This window comes from Typha angustifolia, chromosome 1 (genome assembly GCF_048772165.1).
Source record: "Typha angustifolia cultivar Huaian chromosome 1, ASM4877216v1, whole genome shotgun sequence".
In the NCBI taxonomy this organism is placed as follows: Eukaryota; Viridiplantae; Streptophyta; class Magnoliopsida; order Poales; family Typhaceae; genus Typha; species Typha angustifolia.
This window is the reverse complement of record NC_133239.1, coordinates 5,005,582-5,028,139: the sequence shown is the minus strand read 5'-3', so window position 1 is coordinate 5,028,139 and position 22,558 is coordinate 5,005,582. Positions and strand designations below refer to the sequence as shown.

General features: G+C 33.8%; 2 protein-coding genes across 2 annotated transcripts; one reads left to right on the top strand and one right to left on the bottom strand.

The window, feature by feature from the left end:
- Positions 1-1,030: 1,030 nt before the first annotated feature.
- LOC140766390 (vacuolar protein sorting-associated protein 29-like) lies at positions 1,031-5,578 on the bottom strand. The gene is made up of 4 exons (XM_073106153.1): positions 5,356-5,578; positions 3,780-3,960; positions 2,194-2,331; positions 1,031-1,523 (listed from the first exon to the last, which is right to left on the bottom strand). Exons 2-4 carry the CDS (start codon positions 3,909-3,911, stop codon positions 1,221-1,223), a joined length of 573 nt encoding a protein of 190 aa, XP_072962254.1. The 5' UTR covers positions 3,912-3,960; positions 5,356-5,578; the 3' UTR covers positions 1,031-1,220.
- A 5,692-nt stretch (positions 5,579-11,270) lies between these two features.
- On the top strand, positions 11,271-18,044 carry LOC140767518 (plant UBX domain-containing protein 1). The gene is made up of 8 exons (XM_073107461.1): positions 11,271-11,428; positions 12,489-12,591; positions 12,752-12,820; positions 13,105-13,178; positions 13,679-13,808; positions 15,428-15,532; positions 17,042-17,255; positions 17,704-18,044. The coding sequence occupies exons 1-7, from the start codon at positions 11,408-11,410 to the stop codon at positions 17,242-17,244; spliced, it is 705 nt and encodes a 234-aa protein (XP_072963562.1). The 5' UTR covers positions 11,271-11,407; the 3' UTR covers positions 17,245-17,255; positions 17,704-18,044.
- Positions 18,045-22,558: the final 4,514 nt, after the last annotated feature.

The window sequence follows — 22,558 nt, the reverse complement described above, 5'->3', positions numbered from 1 at the left end:
ACTTTTTATGGGCTAAACACATCCAAGACTAAAGAAGTACAAAAAAAATCTTTTACTAAACTCATTAAGATCATTTGGTATTCACAAGATTGAGACGAGTAAATTGAAGTGAAAGAAAATAAATTGTTGACATAAGAAAATGGAAGAAGTAAGGAAGTAATTCCTGTAACCTCACTAAAAGTTGGGGATGAACTCTTGCTGTGGAATAGAAATCAAAGAGTTCATTCTTGAGAAGTAATTCCTAGTGGCATATTTCTTCATTTCTTTCTCGAATGGATGTATGTTTTTAGGAAAATGTGAACTTATGTCCACCACCTTTTACACGACATGTATTACTGGAGATAATTATATTTAGATCTCATAAATTATTGACCATCTTCACATAGATCTTCTCATTTTATTTTTCATGCATACAAAAATCAAAGAGGTCCACATAGGCCATTTCCACATTTCCCTGCACAAATAAAAAAGTCATGTACACAGAAAAAGAAATTCAGGAGTTCTTAGTGTAATTATCCCTTATCTCCCACTATAATTGTATTCTATGTCAATATAAAGACAGTTTTGCCTCATTAATCAACAACTGATTAAGTTCCCAATTGAAAATTCATAGAATTGTCTTTCACAGAGAGATTTTATATAATCCTTGATGCAAATATTATGTCCATGGTTCTTTACCATTAAGAGGAGAGTTATTACTGTCTGCCACTTCTCCAGCCAGGTTGCAAGCAATCCTAATTCAAATGATTCTTGTGTAAATTTGAATTCTTGTATAACAAGCAGATCTCTGGATATGAATCCTTCTACATTATAAACCAGAATTTCTTGCTGTGAGCGTATTGCTGAAAAGAAGAAGATCTAAATTGCCTTTTCCTCAAACATGGAGTCTTGGACCACTTAGTTTCATCAAAAGGGCCTATATTCTGTATATTAAAGGTTTGCGAATTTGCCAACAACAATAAATATACATAGCTACGAGAATAAAGGTAATGAACAACTGAAGGAGGGGCAATCCAAGCGAAGAAGAATATCAAGGTGAAGTCTAACTAAAGCTCACAAATTATGCCATGAGAAGCTGTACAAAACAAAGTTGAAAATGAGGTCTATTACATAAGAAGTTTATGAAGTCCCAATCTTAATCCTCAGCAGCTATCAGATGCCAAACTCATTCAAGGAGACAAATTCTACCAATCTCGGCTGAGTGTAATAGCAGCAGAACACTAATGAGCAGACTGACTAGGTGCTGCCTTTTTGAAGTCAATTTTGTCAACCTTCACCTCTCCATCGATGAGCTCGTAGACATAAACAACTACACGAAGGCCATCTATGTCCATAAGAACAAAGCTTGGGTTAACATCATATGTAATGCTGCTGTATGCACCAGTTGCCGAGCCAGGGTTGATCATGACACCACCCTCATGCTTGTATGCCTTGAATTGATGGGTGTGCCCCGTCACAAGGATGTCCACATCCAACTGCCTCTGAAGCATGGCTAACGAATCCAAGTCTCCCCATGGGACAATCTGCAAGTTTCAAGGAAAGAAACAGTGGATATAAAATAAGCTGCGCACAGAGTAACAGAAAAGAAAAGAAAAAGTTAGGAAAGGAGTATCTAATACCCACATAAGATACAAGAAAAAAAGAGCGGAAAAGAAAAATTATTAACTCTGTGAGAAACTAAAAAAATAATTCCACAAAGAAACCTTTGTTCCTTATTGTCAGTTAACTAATGCCCAAGACAGAGAAGTTTCTTAATTCAACTTGCCATCTTTCTCTCTTTTATAAATATTCCTATGTAAAGAGGGATTGCTGGGGGAGTTGCTCAAAGTTGCATAAGTTAACTGCATCCAAGAAGGTAAATAAATATTCTCTATGCTGATTGACCTTATATCTTCTATGGCAAGAGGTTCTCTGGTGTATGATTCTGCTTTAATAAAGAACTTGCACCAATCTACAGAGGGTCATATCAAGTTAAAGCCAATTGTAAAAACTATTAAGTATCCCAAATTTTGAGTTATGCTCTAGCAGACCCCATATTATGATATTGCAATGATGTACTGCGTGCAACATCAGACAGAAACTCACATAAATTTTGGCAAATTCAAAAAGTAAGTAGAGGAATAGAATTCTATTATTCAGAGTCCATGATATGTAACTGTGAACAGTTACATTCAGTGAGGCAGGGAAAAGTACCTGGTGACCATGGCAAAGTCCAAGCTTGAATTGACCAATAGTGAGAGTCTTGGTCTCTGGATAACGTGCATCCTCATCATATTCACCTCGAGTAATATGCAGATCAGGGCAAAGGCTTTTCAAGTAGTCATGAACTTCCTGCGTAAACAACGCATATCAAAGTCATAACAAAGTTTTGACATGAACATGCAACTATATAAGACTCCAAGGATCTGAACTAATAAAAAATAGTCAAACAACATGAAGTACTGCAAACATGAAATTATGTAACCATCTTCTTACCCAAAGCAGTTACGACACTACCTACCTGCCAAACACAGCATAACCTACCAAACTAACAAAATTGACCTAATCCAAACAGAAGGCTAATGCCAAATGATATCATATGGTGCTCCAAGACTTTGACACCATCATAAATGTCTTGCGAGGCATAAGAACACTATAACACTAGAATGTTAGGTAATACTAGAATTCTTACATTCCGTGAAGTTTAAGTACCTGCAAGTCTGCAACACATTTTGTATTGCCAGTTAACTCATTGTTAGAATAACCTCAATCTCATTTACTCTTAGAACTTCAAAATCCAAAAGTCTACTATGATTCCAACAGCAAACCTTGGAATGATAATTTCCAGATGTTATCAGTATACCGGCTCATTGGATAAGGGGAATACCACCGACCTTCTGCTTGTGTAGAATGAAAGTATGAAAGCTATGCAAACGCTAGAAGGAAAACTTGTTGTATGTAAAATGTGACTCATGACCACAATTCTAAAATGTTGTCCGTACACCTCATTGGCAGCTGTTAATGTATTTGCCATCCCCAGGCCGCCCTGCATAGGATCCACTATGATTTCTCCAATTTCTTGGAGCCATAGTATATTGTTTTTCTTTAGCTACAACTGTTGTTTGACATACAAAACACCTTACTATATGTAAAGAAGTGTCTATCTTCTCTGCAAGATTTTTTTTCTCCTTTGACTTCTGACTTGTTTGCATATACTTATCAATTTTAATTTTTAAGTACTATTCAAATCAAACACATATGCATCCTCATATGCTTCCACATACACATGTGCAGTATGCAACCCCTTGGCCGCTTGCAAACCATGACCGCCTTATAGAATGTTGTTGTTCATAAGAATAACTTTGACGTAAAGAGAATTGCTCCACTATAGAGGCCCAAAGGAGCATGATAAAATGCAAGAATCAAGTTCATTCTAGAATGAAGGCTATTTGGCAGCAAGATCAGAATTCCAGGAAAGCCCCTTTTTTATTAAACAACCTAAAAAATCATGAATTCTAGCTTGAGTTTGACCATTTTGCCAGATTTATCCACCATAAAACCTATTTTATATTTTCAACTGAAGAAAGCTCCACACAAAAAGCAGAATTTATACTTCTACAAAACTTTGGACTGATTAATCAATGCAGCAGGCTAAAATTACTTATAATTAGTTAACTTGATCTGAATCCAGTAATCCCAGAACATCCAAACTAAGGGATTAGACACCAAGCAATGATTCAATGGCAATCTAAAGAGAAAAGTTTAGACAATAATAATTAATAATTAATAATAATAATCACCTTAATACATAAGTTCCCAGTGCATATGATGTGCTGAATTTTCCCAGGGACAAGCATAGACTTAAATTTTGCAGGCAGATTAGGTGCCCGGTGTGGGATGTGGAGGTCTCCGATGGCTAGAACTAGCACCATTCTTCTCAAATGTAGCAAATCAGCTCAAAAAATCTTAATTTCCCAACATCTGAATAGTGCAAAATAAACACATAAGACATTTATTATATCTCCGTAATCAAATCACATTGACATGATAAAAAGGAAACAAAAGAAGAAAAAAAGATGCATCTTATGTCCTATTGCATCAAACTCATTGAATCACATGAAATCTATGAAACAACAATTGGAGAGAGAAAAACCCACTTCATGGTAAATACGACATCAAAAATCAATATGAAAAAAAAATTTCTGCAAGAGTCATGTCATATACATACAGTTTGTTCCTTCCACTTACTTTTTGAGATAATAGAACACTAATTAATTATAAACAGAAAACCAAGAAAACAGGAAAAAAGAAGAAGATAAATTTACCTCCACCAACATGTTTCCTATATAACAGAAGAAGAAAATTATAACAACTAGCTGATAAGGCTAAAGGGAAAACTAAACTGTCACCTTTAATCCGTGAATAAACATTGAGATCACTGAAAAATTTTCAATGGTGGAACAATAACAGAGCTCAAAGTTTCAAAGCAAATCTAGTAAATTATTTCTATCTTGGTAACATGTATACATAACTATAATTATTATCAGTATGTCACTATACTGACCAACAAGTAACAGTTTAAATAAATTGTTGAAATTATATTTGGCACCTGCATAGTATATTTACAAAATTACAAATGACTTGAGGAAAAAAAAACCTTGTGCAATTTAACGACTTGGTGATACTATTCCTAATAACGTGCAAGCAATAACAGACACTAAACCAAACATGTCAATGTAATATAGAAGACAGGGATTTAACATTATCATATAGAGGAAACATGAAAAAGCTACTGTGCAATTTTTCTTCAACTTAATAAGAAGAATGGTGGTGTAAAAACAAAATAGAATGAGGAAGACTGTTGTGCATTCCATATAGAAAAGAAAAGAAAATATGATTAGATGATATTTGCTTTGGTTGACATGGTAGCTGCATCCTGCTTCTTCTAAATATCTTATTTCCTTCTAAATTATAAATTTGTTCATGCACCGGAGGGGCCCAATCATATGAAAAGATATGGCCTACAAAATTGTGAAGTGAAAAGTGAGACTTCCATATTTATCTTAATCTCCCCCATCCTGGCTTAAGATCAGTTGCTGTAATTGACCCTAATGACCAATCATTTATTGTAACTGACCAAACAATTTCCTCTAGAACATGGAAGAGGATCAGAAGTTTTTGCTAATATTGAGGATTTCTTCGGTCTAAAAACTTGAAGTCTCCTATTACAGATCTATAGAATTACTAATACGAAAGCTGCAAGGAGAGTGGGCCTTTTCTGGAAATAACTACGGAGATCACTGAAAAAATTTCAATAGTGGAACGAAAACAGAGCTCAATCTATACAAATACCATTAATTTCAATGCTAGAAGTACCTGGGTGACAAACTGACAATCCTACAAGAAGAAGCCTCCGTCTCGGCGCATCTATCGCAATCACGATTCCAAGAACCAAACGACTCGTCCACAGGAATAATCCTCCGTCGAAGGGGATGAACTCGCCGCCGGAGGAGGAGAAGAGGTGCTGGTAGTGGGCGGCGGCGAAAGGAGGGGGAGGAGAGAGAGAGGACGATGGAGTGGTGGCCTGGTGGGCGATGTGGGTGGGGTGGGGGGAGGTGGTAGCGGTTAGGATTAGTGGGTCGGGTCCAGTTGGATCGGGTACTTGGTTCGGGTTGTCTTGGTAAGTAGAGTCAATTATTCTTCTGCGAGTAAATCGATATCCGTGTTTGGATCCGATCGATTAATCGGATCCGAAAACTTTCTCAAAACTCTTATTGGTATTCGTATTCCGATCCGAATCCGAGGCAGAGCAAATCCGTACCGAATCCGGATGTGGAATCGGGTGGGGTGGGGTGGGGTCGGGTCGGATTTAATCTGACCCGTTTTCACCCCTAATTTTACCTAATAGAAGTTACAATGGAAGATAATAGACTAAAAATTCATTAATTCACGACCACTTAGACAAATAGTTTTTGAGTTTTTTAAGTAATAAAAAATTCTCAAAAAATTTCAATTCTCCCACATATTTTAAAATATTATAATTGCTACTAAAATCTTTAACTCTATAAAACTCCTATTAACTAAATGACTAAAATCTTTAACTCTATAAAATATTCAAATAATTTTTGTCTTGCATTAAAAATATATTTTTCTTTGTACTATGATACTGTGATCACCTTGTAAAATATTAGATGGAATTATCCTATTGCTAAATAATTTATAAAAGGGCAAAATGAGTAAGATATCCTGCATGGTATGGGAAATACTAATAATGTAATGTATTACTAACACGAAAATGTCAAACAAGTAAAAGAACTAGATAACTAAATTGTGAAGTTCTAGAGAGCAAGGGGAGAATTCCTTTGGTAATAGCTGTGAGTCAATGGGTAAGGATTCGGCTTTCCCCAACTAAGAATAGCCATGGAACATGGGCTCAAATGGTGAATGGGAACAATTTAGCAATATCAAATACAAATTGGCTTCGAGAAGTATTGGAGATAGTGTTCGTCAATGAGGAGGATTGTGTTGAAGTGGATCTAGATGTGTTGTAGAGTAGTAGGGAAGAGTAGAAATACGGCCTCTATGGTAAATTCTTAGGAAGATCAATTCTTATTAAGGTCTTAAGGACTATTCTTATCAAAATATTGTCAATTTTCGGGTCATTCTTGGCTTCTGATATGTTAGCAGGGTTTTACCTTTTTCGGCTATCATCAAAAGATGACAAGGTACCTATGCTTACCGAGGGACCTTAGACCATTAGGGGACAAGTCCTAAACCTCATGCCATGAGGACCTTTTAAGCCTTAGAGGAAATCATCAAATTTGCACCAGTATGGGTAATAACATGGATCTGCCACTAGAATATTGGATTTTGGAGGTGTTGGCAAAGTAGGGGCTTGGCTTACCATCATTTCCAAAGCAAGAAGTTGATATATCGAGATCTATGTGGATCTCGATCTAAGTCACCAAAGCAAGATATTCAGATGGGGATTGGTGATAAAATATTGCAAAGTAAGACTTTTGTACGAAGATTTCCCTAGTTTTTGTTTTGCTTGTGTAAGATTGGGTATCTTGTTACGAGCTGCCTAGACCCGCCTAAGTACAAGGTTACCTAACTATCTCCATTGTTTTGCTAGTGGTAGGAACAGGCATCTAGATCGGCGTTGGGGATGACTGGTCTGGGTGAGAGCTCCTCCACGATGGCTAAGGGCGCTCGATAGATGATGCTTCTCGTGATAATTCTGTCGATGATCTTTTATGTGTTCCATGGTTGCATGTTGTGTGTGAGCCTTGATCAGGCAGGCAGCAAGGGATGCTGCCACTCCATCAGCAGTTCATCCGTGAGGCTTTGTGGTGGGCTGGTGGGCTAAGTAAATATGAGCATGCCAATGGAGATAATTTTGGTCGACTGGCACTAAGCACATGCCTGGGTCTGCCTCTGGTCCATGCCAACTCGAGTCGAATATGTCTTCGGTTAAACCCAAATGAGTGAATGGTGAGAATGGGTCTACTTAGCTAGCAAGGAAGCATGATGATATTCAACTGATTGATGTGATGGTTGGGTCTACTAAACTAGAGAGGGGTAGCTTAGGGTCAGAATTTCTACACTATTGATGATGATAAGATGGATGGAAGGACATATCAATTTGTTGGCTAGAGAGGATAGTGGAATTATTATTCAAAAGTTTATGCATAAGAAGGTTAAGAAGAAGACTCCAAACCCTTATCCTAAGCTGAAAATTTGTTCGAGGGATAGTATGATGGTAAAGCTGGCCAACCAAGTCAATGATCAATGATGATAGTCTCCTAGAATTATAAGGCATGAACAAAAAAAAACACTATAAATCGGTGCAAAGAGATAACTTCTTTATTTAATTCTAAGTTATTTGTGTTAATTGAAACTAGGATTACACTATTAATGACTTAAAATGTGCTCACAAATTGGGCTTACAATGGCATGCGGAAGCAATTGCAAGTAGGTGTCGCTTAGGGGTATTGTGCTGTGTTGCAGGGAGGGGGAGCTTCATGTTATGCCATCTCATTTCTAGTTTTATGCTTTGCATAATACGATCACAATGAACAATTATATTATCTCTTCGGTTATTCTAGCACTAATGTTATGATTATGATACGAATTGGCTTGACCTCATTCGAATCAGTTTTTAGGCAGAAATTTATACGGAACTCTCAAGAGAGTTTTTGGTAGATTTGGTTGTTGGATTGATATGAAATTTCGATACTTTGTAGCCCTGGAAAATATCTTTCTAATGAATCTAATGTAACATAGATTGGATGGCTAGATTAGAAAAATATCTTCAGAAAAGTGGATGAAGGTCGGTGGGTCAGCTCTAATACCAACGTTACAAACCAGATCTAAATCATTCAGACATAAGAAAATTATGAAAATTTAGGTAATGGTAGCCTCACAAGACAGAATTCTAATAATTCTAGTTTCACATCAATCAAATGTCTAGATTAAAATATATAATTAAAATAGTATAGTAATGTCAAAATAGGGCAGAATGGTAAATATTCGACGTTGCAGCGATTGTCAAAGGGTAGTGGAGTGCCAAAAGTGGTGGTGGACAATTGTATAGTAGAATGGGTGCTAAAGAAAGATGGTGGCTAGGGTTTAGCTACTTAGAATGGTTTTACGATTACGATATACTCTTATAAAGATAAAGACGATCTAACGACTACGATAAAAATAGTAAATATAATAATAAGAAAATAATTAAACTTAATTAATTTTCATGCTTGGATACTTGGATGCTTAAATAAAGTAGCCTAACCCCTCTTTATGTAGAGGTCGAGCACAATGAGTCATACTCAGACTAGCTCTGAAAACTTATATATGGCACAAATTAGGACTTGTCTTAGAGACTTACATGACTTTATTGAACTTGTCTTAGTGGTTTACGCGACTTAATTGAACTTACCTTAGTGGCTTATATGACTTAACTAAACTTACCTTAAGGACTTATATAATATAATTAGACTTGTCGTAAGGACTTACATAAAAGATTAACATGAATCAATTAAAAGATAAATAGATTCGATCCATCGAGTACAATGTCCTCATGATGCGATCTGATCTGACCCGATTTGCTTCAGATTAGATAGATTTTGTGGAAGAATTTAAGTGTTATGTGTAGTTTGAATACTCTTTGTCTTTTTATTGATGATTTCAATATTATTCTTAATGTATCTGAAAAGAAAGGTGGCAGGGTCTTTTAACTATTCTAGTAAGGTTAAGGATTTTGAAAACTTTTATGGTCATAATGAGTTAGTGGATTTAGGTTATTCTAGCACCCTCCTTTACTTAGAGTAATAACAAGGATGAGGTGGCTAGAGTATGGGCTAGGCTTAACAGAGGCCAATAATTTGGAGGTTGCCTATTGCTTCTAAAGATAAAATATTCTTATAGAAGATACTATGAAATCAACTTCATACTAAAACTCGGTTACATAGCCTTGGGTTAGCCACGAAAACAACTTATCCAATTTGCAAAGAGATGAATGAAATGATGGATCATCTTCTCTTTCATGTTGTAAAGCAAATGAATTTTGGTTTACCTTGGAACAATAAGCAAGTTACAGGTTCACTTTAAGAAATAGGTGGCATGAAAGCAAATGAATTAAGGAATGACTGACTAATGACAAAGAAGTGGCCACTTTAATGAGATGTCTTACTGTGTATGAGATGTTGTAAGTGTGAAGGCTAGAAATAAATAAATCTTCTGGCAAAAGTATCCTACCATGCAATAAATAATGTTCAAGACTACCACTTTGACAATGGAGGAAATCCGACTTCACCAAAAGGCGCTGGTGATACATGCTAGAAGATGAGGAGGCTATAGGTGGACAGACGCAACTGAAAATGCTATTTAGATCAACTCTAATGGGTCATTTCAACAACACTCCAACTTAGTGTGTATGAGGTTTGTTGCTAGGACTAGCAAATGAGATGACCTTTTTGCTAGTGTATCAATATTTGGCAACTAATTAGAAAGACTTGAAGAACATGATACTTGAAGAGGATTATAAAATTTTGGTCAAACTCTTATGTCAACAAGCTCATATACCTCGGTGAGTCAAACATATGTGATATTTTTACTCTTTTTTCATTTTGAATTCTTTATATGCCATTCTTTTTAATATTTTAGGGAGCTAATCATGTGGTCAACTGGTTAACTTAAAAAGGAAGGGAATATGACGATTCATTGGATGGGTTATGTACTCTCTGAACTTTATAGTTTGGTATACATGGGATATTTTATATATCTCATTAGATACTAAAAGTTTTGTGCCTTTTGAAGAATTAAATGCTAATTTTACTAAAAAATAAAAAATAACGTAATACTAAATGAGAAGGTAATAACTATTAATAGGGACAAAAAATGAGAAGAAGGGAATATGATAGACATTAATGAAGCCATAATATATGTTATTTATTTTTCCTGTGAAAATTAGTAATGCACAGTTTTCATCCAGCCCAATAACTATAAGACCAAGCAAAATCTAAACTGATTGGGTCTTTTATCCATCACGGTGGAGTTCAAGTTTGGAATTATCTTATCAACCAACTCTAATAGAGTTGGTAGATACCATTCTCCATGACCAAAGAGGTCATAAAATTTGACTCTAACTCCAAATAATTATTGTGAAGAAAATTATTTAGTAGTTGATGGCTCGATAGTGAGATTGTCTTAGAGAAGTAGCTCAGCTGTGCGATGGTTTGGAGCAATGTCTCAGTGACGTTAGTTTAGAGTAATAATTCGGTGACGCACATGGCTTGAAATCTAAACTAGACGGCTTAGTATATTAGCAAAAGCTTGGTAAGGCCTTAGTGCCTTTGTATTCGGGAAATGTTGAGTCTTTGTTTGGCCAATATTTATCTAGTCTTTGGGCTTTTTAATGATAAAAAAATATTTAATGCATTTTAAACTCTTGTACTTATACCAAAATTATTTTACCCTTTTGTATTTCAAAAAGTCTCAATCACTCCTTATACTTATAATTAAAATGAAACCGCTAGTTTTTTCGTTAAACTTAACTAAATGATGCAAAAATAACCAAAATGCTCTTATTATGTTTGTTAGAGAAGACATGCATATTTTAATATAAAATTATCAAAATAGTTATAGTACTCGATTAAATTTAATAGAAAAATTAATTGTCTCACTTTAGTCATAAGTACATAGGCCGGTTGAAGGCCAGTATATAGATAAAATAATTTTGGCATAAGTATTGGAGTACAATGTATTAAACTTTAAAAAAAGAGGTTTGGAATTCTCTTTTCTTTTCTCTTAATTAAGTTCTCATACATGGCTTCATGAGAAGATAATCGGCTGTAGATTCGTAGGCTTTTAAAATCATCTCGATCACCAAAGTCTTCTTTCCGTAAGCCGAGAGGAAGCACCGAGATCCATGGAGACACGGCAAGAAAAGGTTTCTTTCGTCTCGCCTTCCAAAACCCTTCGATCTGTATAAAGTTGCTCTTTTTTTGTTTTATTTTGTTGTTGTTGTTCTCTGCTCGTGTTATTTTCCGCTGTTTCAATAAGATTGTTATCCGTCGTCTGTAGCAATCATCTTGGATTTGAGTTGTGAATTCTGATGAAGTTTTGGAGGACCTTTCTTTTGGGGAGGGAGTGCAGCGTTGATGCTTTGAGGTCTCTGATACAATCCGTGTTTGCGTCGATGAAGGGTTAAGTTATTTGGGCAATAAATAAGAGTTGTCTCATTTGGGGTTTTGAAAATGTTTTGGTCTTTGGGTGGTTTAGATCTCTTATAGATATTCCTGGCTGGAGAATTTAGATGCTATTGCTTTGGAGCCAGAACCTACACCACTGACAAATTGATTCATATATCTTGTGGAAATTTTGGTTTTTGGATGAAAGAAATTCTGCACACTAAGTTGGGATCTTGTTTCCCGACTGTCAAATCTGCTATTATCTTCAAATAAATTTTACTGCAAGATATATGGTGGACAATGAGTTGATGCCTCCTACGACATCTTGAGAGAGCAGTTTGACCTTATTCCATGAGTCATATGATGGACAAGATGATCTTAACTATCAGAAGAGTTGTTGCAATTAGTAGCATAGTAGTTGTAAGGATATGTTACTTTCTGGAGCTTTTTGGTCAAGCCATTCAGCTAAGACTCTTAGGACTGATTTGGAAGATAAACAATATGGGTGGTTTGGAAGAAAGAACTGAAAAGCTAATGTATGAAGAAAACTTAACATGGGCAAGTATTCATTACTTTTTACACATTGGTTGGCTTTTATCGAACTGAGCTGCCTAAAGATTTCTGCACTTCTGTCTACTTCTGAACCTATCTAGTAATTAGTTAACATTCATGTCTTTCAGAGTTGAAATATATATGTACTTGTAGGGTTCTGCAGAATATAGAATGGGACTGATATCTTATTGTCTATATAAACATTCATGGCTTTCTGGTTTATTTTATATCTAATAACTCCAGCATATTTTTCTGAGAAACTTCCAGGACAAGCTTTCAGCTATAGCAGAAGAACTTGGTCATGAAATACGTGTATTTACAAACTCAGCAAGCTCTGCAGCACCCAACGAAATGCCTGTATCTGCTGAAGGTATATCCCTTACTAGAGTTTTTTTCTGAATACCTGATCTATGTGAGGTCTTTGCATCATATATCAGATAAGCCAAATTGGCTTTAGAAATGATTATGTGACAATTTGACATTGTTTATTTAGATCTTGGTGAATAATACTCTTTTGGTTGAACATGCAGAAGAATCAGATGATTTCTATGAGTTTACTCCTGAAGATTATTATCGGATAATTTCTGACAAAATTGGAGGTAATTACCTTAATTTCAGCAATGAAAAGTTCTTTTGACTTGTTTGATTAAAAAATAGATTGTTCTTTAACTGTTTACTTATTCTCAGGATTTTAGTATGTTGGATTTCCTCTATTGACATGCAAAACTTTATCTTCTTATTATGTGGGTTCAAAGTGTGATCCTAGAAATGTTTGAGAAAATTTTGTTCTGCCTACAGACCTCTTCATTTTCAAAATTAATTATATGATTTCAATTCTTTGATTACTTTTGCTATCTGACTGATACAATGAAATTATACACAGCAAAATCCCAAATTCTGAAGACTCATAAAATGAGGGAAGCAGAAGCTGCTGCTCGCAGAGCAAGAATAACCAAGGTACAAGTGCAGTCTTACAGGATTCCTACTCTTGTTCTTATATTGCTGAATTAAACCCTTAATCTTGAAATTAGAGATACTAGTCTGATTTCATAGGTTCCTGCTGAAATTGATGGTGAAAGTATAACTTGCTTTCCTTTTAACTAATGTGGTAACTGGTAATCATGTTGTGATGAACTTTGTTATTGCATGGACAAACATTTGCCTCCGGTTTTGATATATAAATTCCTTACTTAAAGCTTATTTGACATGATATACTTTAGTTTTCTCTTTTGGGATGACAAGCTAGGCAGTGGTGTACTTAATGAAGCATGGTTGTCTTGCTGTGATGTGCTTGATGAAACATGATTTTCTACTCACAAGTTACCAGCTTAATTAAGTTGATTTAGAAAATTATAATGGCTATTCTTTTGTTTCAGTTTCATTTGCTTGTCCAGTGGGTTCTAGATTTTTTTTATTTGTAACATGTGTCTTTATGCTTTGTGTTTTTGTTTGTGCAGGCTGTGATAAGGGTACTTTTCCCTGATAACTACATCCTTGAGGCTAACTTTAAGCCATCAGATAACATTCAAAGTTTGGTGGATCTTCTAATGAAAGTAATTGCTCGACCAGACCTACCATTCTATTTATGTAAGTAAGAGAATGATGCATTGTTATTAACTAGACCAAGTTTTGCATTCTAGTAATGATTATTTTCTCTTTGTGTCTTTTATCTCGGATGCCGTCACCAAATCCTTTTTTTGTTCTGAAAATCTTATGGGTGATTAAGGTTTGAATATCTCTTGAACTTTACCTCTATTACGACCTATGGGTATGTAAATTTTCTTTCATCAGTAAGAAGTGGGATATCTAATAAATCAATAAAAAAACCTTTCCTGCATAAGTCAAATTCCCAAAACATAGCTAGCCATCTTATACTGTCTTTTTCAAGAAACTAATGTGCAGTTTCCTATTGTTACACAGAAGTTCTTCATTGTCAATTTATTGGTTATTACATCTGAATATTGAATGATGCCTTATTTTTTTTATTGTTATAATCTACAATTAACATGACCACAATAACTATATTATGTGGTCATGGCCTTTCAATGCTTGTCAGCTGATAATCATTTCTATTCTTTTCCAAGCTTCTAGTGCCATCTCTGTTTTTCTTTACCATCTTGTTTGTTTTGGCCCTTTGTATGGTCTAGGACATCAAAATGTACGATATTTGGTTTTCCATATTGCTATGATAGAATAATTGCTCCTGAGGATTTACAACATAGGTGTCTTAACTTACTAACAAGAAGCACCTTTTCAGCCTTAGCCTTGCAGCTCTTGTTCCATTAGCTGCTACTCAACTTATCTCTTAGTTCTTTTTTGAAAGCCAAAACTAACATGGGAGGAAGTAGTAGGAAATGATATGATAGCACTAGATTGATGCTTATCTACAACTATATATTCCCATCCTTGTCAACTTTTATTCTCCCAGCAGTTCTTACTGTAGTTTATTGGGAAGTTAAATGCAACAAACTACTATAAGTAAGGTAGTACAATGTTTTTGGAAAAGCAGATTGGTCCTATGAAGAAAGAAAATGTTCAGAAGTGGCTACTCTACAAATAACAATTCAATTGTATTAATAGTGGTACCCTTTGGAGTGTAATTCAATCTTTTTTAGTGAGATTATACAACAATTTTTTTTAATATGATAGTTTGTGCTTTGTACTCAACCCACAAATTTCATGGTGAATCTGTTGATTTTAGTTCATATAATTAGCTCATGTCAGATCTGACATAAATTATTTACCCTACATATTTCACTCGATGTTTTCAAAAGCTATGAATATTCTAATCTCCATTAATGGATAATAATTGTTCCATTATTCAAGCTAACTTTGCAAATTGCGTCTTACTGACTACTCATGATGATGAATGGGTCACAATCATACATATGTAAATAATAAAATGAAGTGTGATAATCTTGCAAGTGCAAGCGTGATGTAGTATTATTGATAATCTTTTGCATCATGACTTGTACACATCATAATGTGAATGAGTGGATATTAATGCCTGAGTTTGTCTGATCAGTAATTTTACTCTAAATTTTAGCAAGCTATTGATTGTTAACATTCCAATACCCTACTGAAAGGAGTTTTGGGGAAATATTATATGTGTTATCTCCTTAAGTCATACTTTGTAAGTCAAATAAGCATTTGTTCCTATCTTTGCATGCAAAGAAAATTTCTAATACCATTTGATTGTGATCCAGATACCACTCCTCCAAAGGTTCTTATAAAGGATATGACACAAGATTTCTATTCAGCTGGCTTTGCTCCTGGAGCTATTGTGTATTTCTCTTATGATCTGCCAAAAGGTACACAATTTTATTGAATGACGTATTAAAAGAGCATCATATAATAATTTTCTACTTTTGTCCTAATTTTGTAGGACTTCAGAATGATTTTCTCATGTAAATATTCTGGCAATAGACGTGCACAGAAGAACTTAAAGATAAACTCTGATAAATGGTTATAAAACAAGGAAAATTAAGGATTAATTACAATATAAATAAATATTTTCTTGTTTGTGTATGAAAGAAACTAAGAAATTGCTACTGTGTAGTATATCATATAATATCCTTTCCATGATCTTTGTGGCTATGTAAAGCTGTCCTGACAGTTAGATGGTTGTCTTTTACTCCTACCTTTCAGTCTTGATTGGTACATTGGGTCAATCTTCAGTGTGCTGTTAATATTATTCACATTTTCTTGTAGTCTGAAACTTCCTTGATTTACTTTGAGATGAACCAACTTAGTGACTAGCATTGGTAATCAAGTTCCGTTTTTAAAAAATTAAATTACCATATGCAACACCTCTCTGTTTACTGATAAGTACTGGTTCACTTGAAAACCATGTAACATAAAATAATAAAACCAACAATAAGTAAAACAACTGAAGTATCTTTGGTATTATATTTAACTCTTGTTAAATACTCGATCTCGGGAGTCGTATCACTTTCTTGTGTGTCATTGAGTAGTTTTTGGAATTTCAATGCTAAAACCATGTCTTGATAATGAGGTCAAATTTTAGTGAAAAAAAATTTCAACTCAAAGATCTCTCTCTCTCTCTCACACACACACACACACACACACACACACACACACACACATAAATGGAAGGATGCTAGAAGAAAGAATAAACATGTTAATGATGTAGAATACTAATATGCACGACAATGAAAGCAAAGGAGGTGAGAGTGTAGGAGAAGAGGACAGAAAGGAATTGACAGGACAGTAAACAGAAAGAAGAGAGGAACCTGCACTAAAAGCTGGCATTTGCTGTTGCCTCTGTCTGCTGCAACCACTGCTCCAAAAGCTAGGATTTCGGGAAGAAGGGCCAGGGAAAAGATGAGCCTTTCATATTTTATGCTTAGAAGATTGATCCAATATATATCAGATTGTTGAAGAAGATCTGACTTTAAAGTTCATGGATCATTTAATCTTTAAGATGTTAACACAATCATTTCCATTTGTCATAAATCAAAACCTTACTGATGGTGACAACCCCTTCATCTGTCTTTTCCGTCATCTTCAACCAGGATCCTCTTTTCTCTCTCTTCTTCACTACTCATGCTACCATTAGCTCTCCTGCCTTTATCCAATATAAATGGCATTTCGTTTGTCCTCTGACATTATGTAAGCATGCTGCATCATCATAACTAATATCCACATCGAGAAATTTAATGTTACCTGCCTAGGTTAACCTTCTTTATAGCTGATTTTGTGTAATTGCATTTCTTAATATCACTCCGAATTAGATACATATATCATAATTCCTGTCAATGTAGTTAATCAAATTATTCATCATTTTTTCTCTGATGCAGATTCTGAGTTAAACAACGAAGTTGCAAAAACAGGGCCTTATCTTCGTGCAGATATCCAATCTTTGAATGGACTGAGGCCTACTTCCAAAACGTTGGGTCCTGTTAATTTTGAGCCAGAAACTACTGTAGTAGAGACAACTGTTGTTCCAGATCCTAAGCCTGCAGTGAAGAAGCCAACTAAGCCAAAGTGGCTGAAATTGTGAACATATTAGAGGTAAGCTGTTGCTTTAGCAGTTTAGCCTCTTAGTTCTCTTTTATGGTTGCATAGGGAAAAGCTGATGTGCCCAATTTATTTGGAAGTTGATCAGTTAAGGACATTAAGGAATTTCTTAGCTTGCAAGGCTGGTATAGAGATATTCTTTCCTCAATCATCAGGCAGCTAGACCGCTTGTTGATTTTGAGCCTTTCTCTTGTTTGGCTTTAGTATATGATTTACAACTCTATCAATTTGGTGGCAGGGCCATCTTTTACGTCGTGTAATTAGGTTTCTCTGGTACATCAATCAAATCCTAAGATGGCTCTTTATAGGAAAGTTAAAAATACATTTTACTCTCCTGTGGATAGTTATTTCCAAATATATATAATGGTTTTTAGTATCTTCTGCTCTGTGCATTTGTGTGTGGAAAGATAATGTGGTTTTCTTTGCCTTTTCTTCTACGCAGCTGATAAAGGATTCAACCAACACAGGACCCAAGCTTCAAGGAATGAAAAATATCAAGTGCTCTCCACTCTCATCACGATAGATGTCGCAAGATTGAAAACAGGACGAAAACAAGCTTTTCCAGATTTTGTGTTTCACAATAATGTTCATCGACGTAGTTCCGTCTGCAGTACAGAGTTATAGAATATGTAATTTGATTATGTATCTTTTACTGACTTGGTAAAAGGACATGGTGGATATTCTGTTCTATTCTTGGTGTTTCACCCTGATATGCACTGATAACTGCAACCAGATGGTCTCTTAAAATTCAATAAGATATATAAGAGCTGAAGCATCATGGAATCTTGATCCTGTAAAGCTTTAGAACAAATTTGTGCTCTTTTTGCTCTGTGTAATTGTTCCACCATGTTTGACTGCCTGACTTTGTGGTTAATCTCTGACTTAACCTAAACGCAGCTATTTGTTGCTAACGGCAGTGATAGAGAATAGTTTTCATATCATGTTGTTAAACTTTTGAGGTCTAAACAATAATGTAGGATTAGAGTTATTGTGACAATGAAAAATTGTGCTTGATAGAGAGGTATTCTTTTATTTACTAAATAAGTCATTATGAAATATAACAATCTGCAAAACCACTGAGGAGATTTGGATCAAGAATTTAGTACCCTAGTAGGACATAGAAATAGTAATCTGGAGTAAGAAACACAAGTGTCAATTAACAGAAAAATTATAAACAAACATTAGAAAATTGATCAGCAAGTAACAGTAACAAGACACTCACACACTTGAGGACTAATTAGTTGTTTGAATTCAGGTGTAATGAGATGACTTAGTTTGATGGTCAACAGGAGAATGCAACTAAAGACACTAACACACTTGAGTCCTCTTGCATACATTAACTTGCTTAGTTACATTGACCAAGTATGATTATTAAATGAGAAAAATACAAGCTATTCCTAAAGTGCCTCTAACTAATAAGTATGAGAACTACTAAAATGCTCTTGGTAGTAATATACACTAATTAGATAAGAGAAATAGCATAACAAATTTTTTTTATGAATTGAACCATTGGCCAATTTTTTCTTGGCTTTGAAGTCTTTGTCCTTGGTCCTCTGAGTTTGGTAGTGTGGATGGGCCACCAAAGGAGAGTGATATGACTATTAATTTTTGGAGGATTACACCCAGAAGCAATCACTTGACAAGATGCCATACTTATATTATTGTCTATTAATATTCCTGGAGTAATTTGCCAATATTTTAGAAATTTGAATCTGGGCCTCCTGAAAGTTGACTGCTGAGAAGATCAGATTATAAACAAAAATGATGAATTTATACTATAGATGAGGTTAAAGAATATGGATTCTTTTTCTTCTACATAATTAACATTCAAAACATTTCAAATATTATAATTGTTGTTGCATTCCTCAAAATACCATAATTGCCGCCGAAATCATTAAATAATCACCATTAAAATAAATTTATATTAAGAAAAAACTTACTTTTACCCTTTATATGGTTTAAAAAAAATAAAACTTTTTTACAAATAATTTACAGTCTAAACTCTAAGAAAGAAGGATATGTTAGTTATCCGCAAATATTTATTAATTTTAACAAACATCTGTTAAGAATATTCTATAAACATTCTATCAAAAACTCATTATAATAACAATTTTAATAGTTTATAATATTATAAAGAATGTCGCGGCAATTATAATATTTAAATTATTTTCATGGCAATTATGTCAAAAAAAAACCCATAAAGAATAATATATAATTTCAAGTTGACTTTGACTATGAATATTTAGCACAAAAAAAGTATAAACACTTGATTTAGATATAACTTAAATTATAGGTGCAGATCCACTGCTTATTTCTTAAATACAACTCTGAAAGGAATATAATAACATCTAACATACAATATAAAGAATGAAAACAAGAAATTGAATGAATACAAACTATTGAGATATAAAATAAAATAAAAAACTATGGAGATATTTATGTGAGAAAACGACCAGAGGAAATTGATGGTCAGACCTCAATCTCTCTCTTTGTTCTTCAATAGATATTATTAGCAGTCACCCTTGACAAAGTGCTTTCATTATTTAAATACTATTAGACTAGACAATAATATATATATTATATTTTACCGTGTGTAGTTAGGTGTAAATTTACTTCATCCCTTTATAGTTATATCTAAATTAAAAATATTACTTTTTTTTAATTATATTTAACTAAATTACAAATTGAAATTGAAGATTCTAGCTAGTTAGAAATAAAGTTACTGAGAATTAAATAATATTTTTAATATATTTAAAATAACATTGATTGAATTTTAAATAAAAAGTATAATAAATATTTTGGACATATGTAAATTTTTGTCTTATCTTTGTCGGCTAAAATTAAAACTTTATTTAATCTTCTACGACTTTATCTCTAATAAATAATTTTTATATTCGATATATAGTATGATTAAATATAATAAAAAAAATAATTGTAATTTGGATATAATTGAATTCAAATCTAACCCCTTATATTTATTAACTAGACCATAAAACATGTCTCTAATTAACTCAAAGATATTTTTGAGACATTAACAATAAAATACACATAGTCAAACAATAAATATCCATATGATATAGTGTAAGGGATGCTTTTAAATTTCCCTTAAAAAGCTGAAATGAACCTTAATTTATCAAATTCACATCATCAAATCTCTTTTTTTTCTTTCTTTTTTTTTTTTTTTTTTGGTTTCAATAATAATTGGTCAAAGAGATGAATGGCTACATTTTAATATTCCATTCAAGGGTCAAATCTGAAAGGAATTTGCAACGTAAGTGATGATGATTCAAATTATGTGAATTATTATCAAAACATTACACGTTGATTACCACCACCACTTTTATTTATTTGTTCTACATTCCATTCCTCCTCAAATTTATATTCTATTTAAATTATTGAAATGATGCTATTCTGCTTCACGCAATTGTGATGTGCCTTCCATGACCTTGAATGGTCAGAGTTGTTTGAATTTGTTGCAGTTTATAGTGTTTTAATTGTCTATATATATTTTTGAATCACATTTTATATTTTGCTAGAACGGTGATTTTATTTTATACCCTGATCTATTTCTTGACCGAGGTTTTTTATAGTTTGGAAAGCTAATAAGCTTGATAAAATTCTTACTCGAGGCATCTAATGAGTGCGACTTTGATGTGGGCCGATCCATATTAATTAGTTTGGCCGTGTTGTAGATATGTGCCATCATATGGGGTTATGCATATTTGACTGTTCTGATTGTGTTTGAAAAGAAATATAGAAAGTCGTGCGACTTGAGCGAGCATTATTAAAGCCGTCAGATATATGTAATTGATGTATTAGTTTGGATACACGAACAGACCGACCAACACTAAATCTTATCGACTACTCTAAAAAGTTTAATAGTTAGATAATGAACTAACAATAAATATCATATATTTAAAAACCTCTCATGTAGTCATGTATTATACTCAATGTGAGAGATGCTAAGATCAGTGATTGACATGCATTCATGAGAAGATAAGAAAATCCAAGTATATATGAACTTTAATCTTGCAATAAAGGTAGGGAAATTGGGCCTTTTCTTGTGCTCATTTCCTATATTATTATTAATTTTTCCTCACTAGGGTTGAAAGGATTAATGGTCTAATAATTTTTAATCTTCTTTTTATGAGAAATAAGAATTCAATGATGTTCCACTAAATAATTAGATAAACAAGTTAGAGACTAATAATTTTTTTGGATAATCTTTTTATTTTAGTTCAGATGTACTTGGGTCAAAAGCTCTTCAAACTTGAATACATATAGTGATAAAATTATTCAAGTTTTGATGTATTCAATTGCTATAATATGTCAAATTTAAACAACATATCATACTCTCTACTCTAATTCTCCCTCCCTCCCTCTCTTTCTATATTTTGCCTAGCAAAAGATCCATTATTTTGCTCTATTCTACAGCCATATCTTTATTTTTAGTTTTTTTAATATCTACTATGTGACCATATCTTGAGTATTTGACCAAATTGAGCCTCATGACATACTTATTTATCCAAATGGATATATTTTATGAATGGCTACCTTGTAAACCCTAAACCCTTTGATTTATCTAATAAGAAAAGTGAGTGGAGGGTGGATAGCTAGAAATTCTAATGATGATGTTTTTTTTGTAAGTGGTGGTCCTTGTAATACTGAAGATGTTATTACAACTGAAGCCTGTACCCTTAGCAAAGGGGGCTCATAAGAGCTAGAAAATAAAACATGGAAAATGTTATTCTGGAGATAGATTCTCAAATTCTCTTAAACAAATATTTGAAGATAGCTCCAACCATTGGAGCATAAGGAATATAATTGAAGGCCGTAAAGCTTTAATGAAAACCTATACTATTATATAACTAAATCATACCTACAGGGAGACTAACTAAGCTGCTAACTGGCTGGCCAAAATTTTGTATTAGCAATAGATCCTTCCTTTTATAGGACGGCTCAGGATATCTTCACCTTCAATCCATTTTGTTGAAGAGCCGTCTTAGGATTTCCTATTTTCGAGATATTAGATTGTAAGTTTGAAGCCTGTGGCTAGCTTTAATAAATTTAAACTTAATTGATAAGGAAAAAAAGAAAAATGCTAAACAATATATATATATATTTGAGAAAAGTGAGCGCAAGCCTAATTATATTTATTTAGAAAATTACAAAAGTAGAAAAAGAGGAGCAGGGAAGACCGTTAAGACTTTATAGGATGATTATGATAGAGAATTCACCGAAGCTTATCTTGGAGAGACAGATAAGGAGAGCTTTTGAAGCTTTCAAATTTTCGAGAG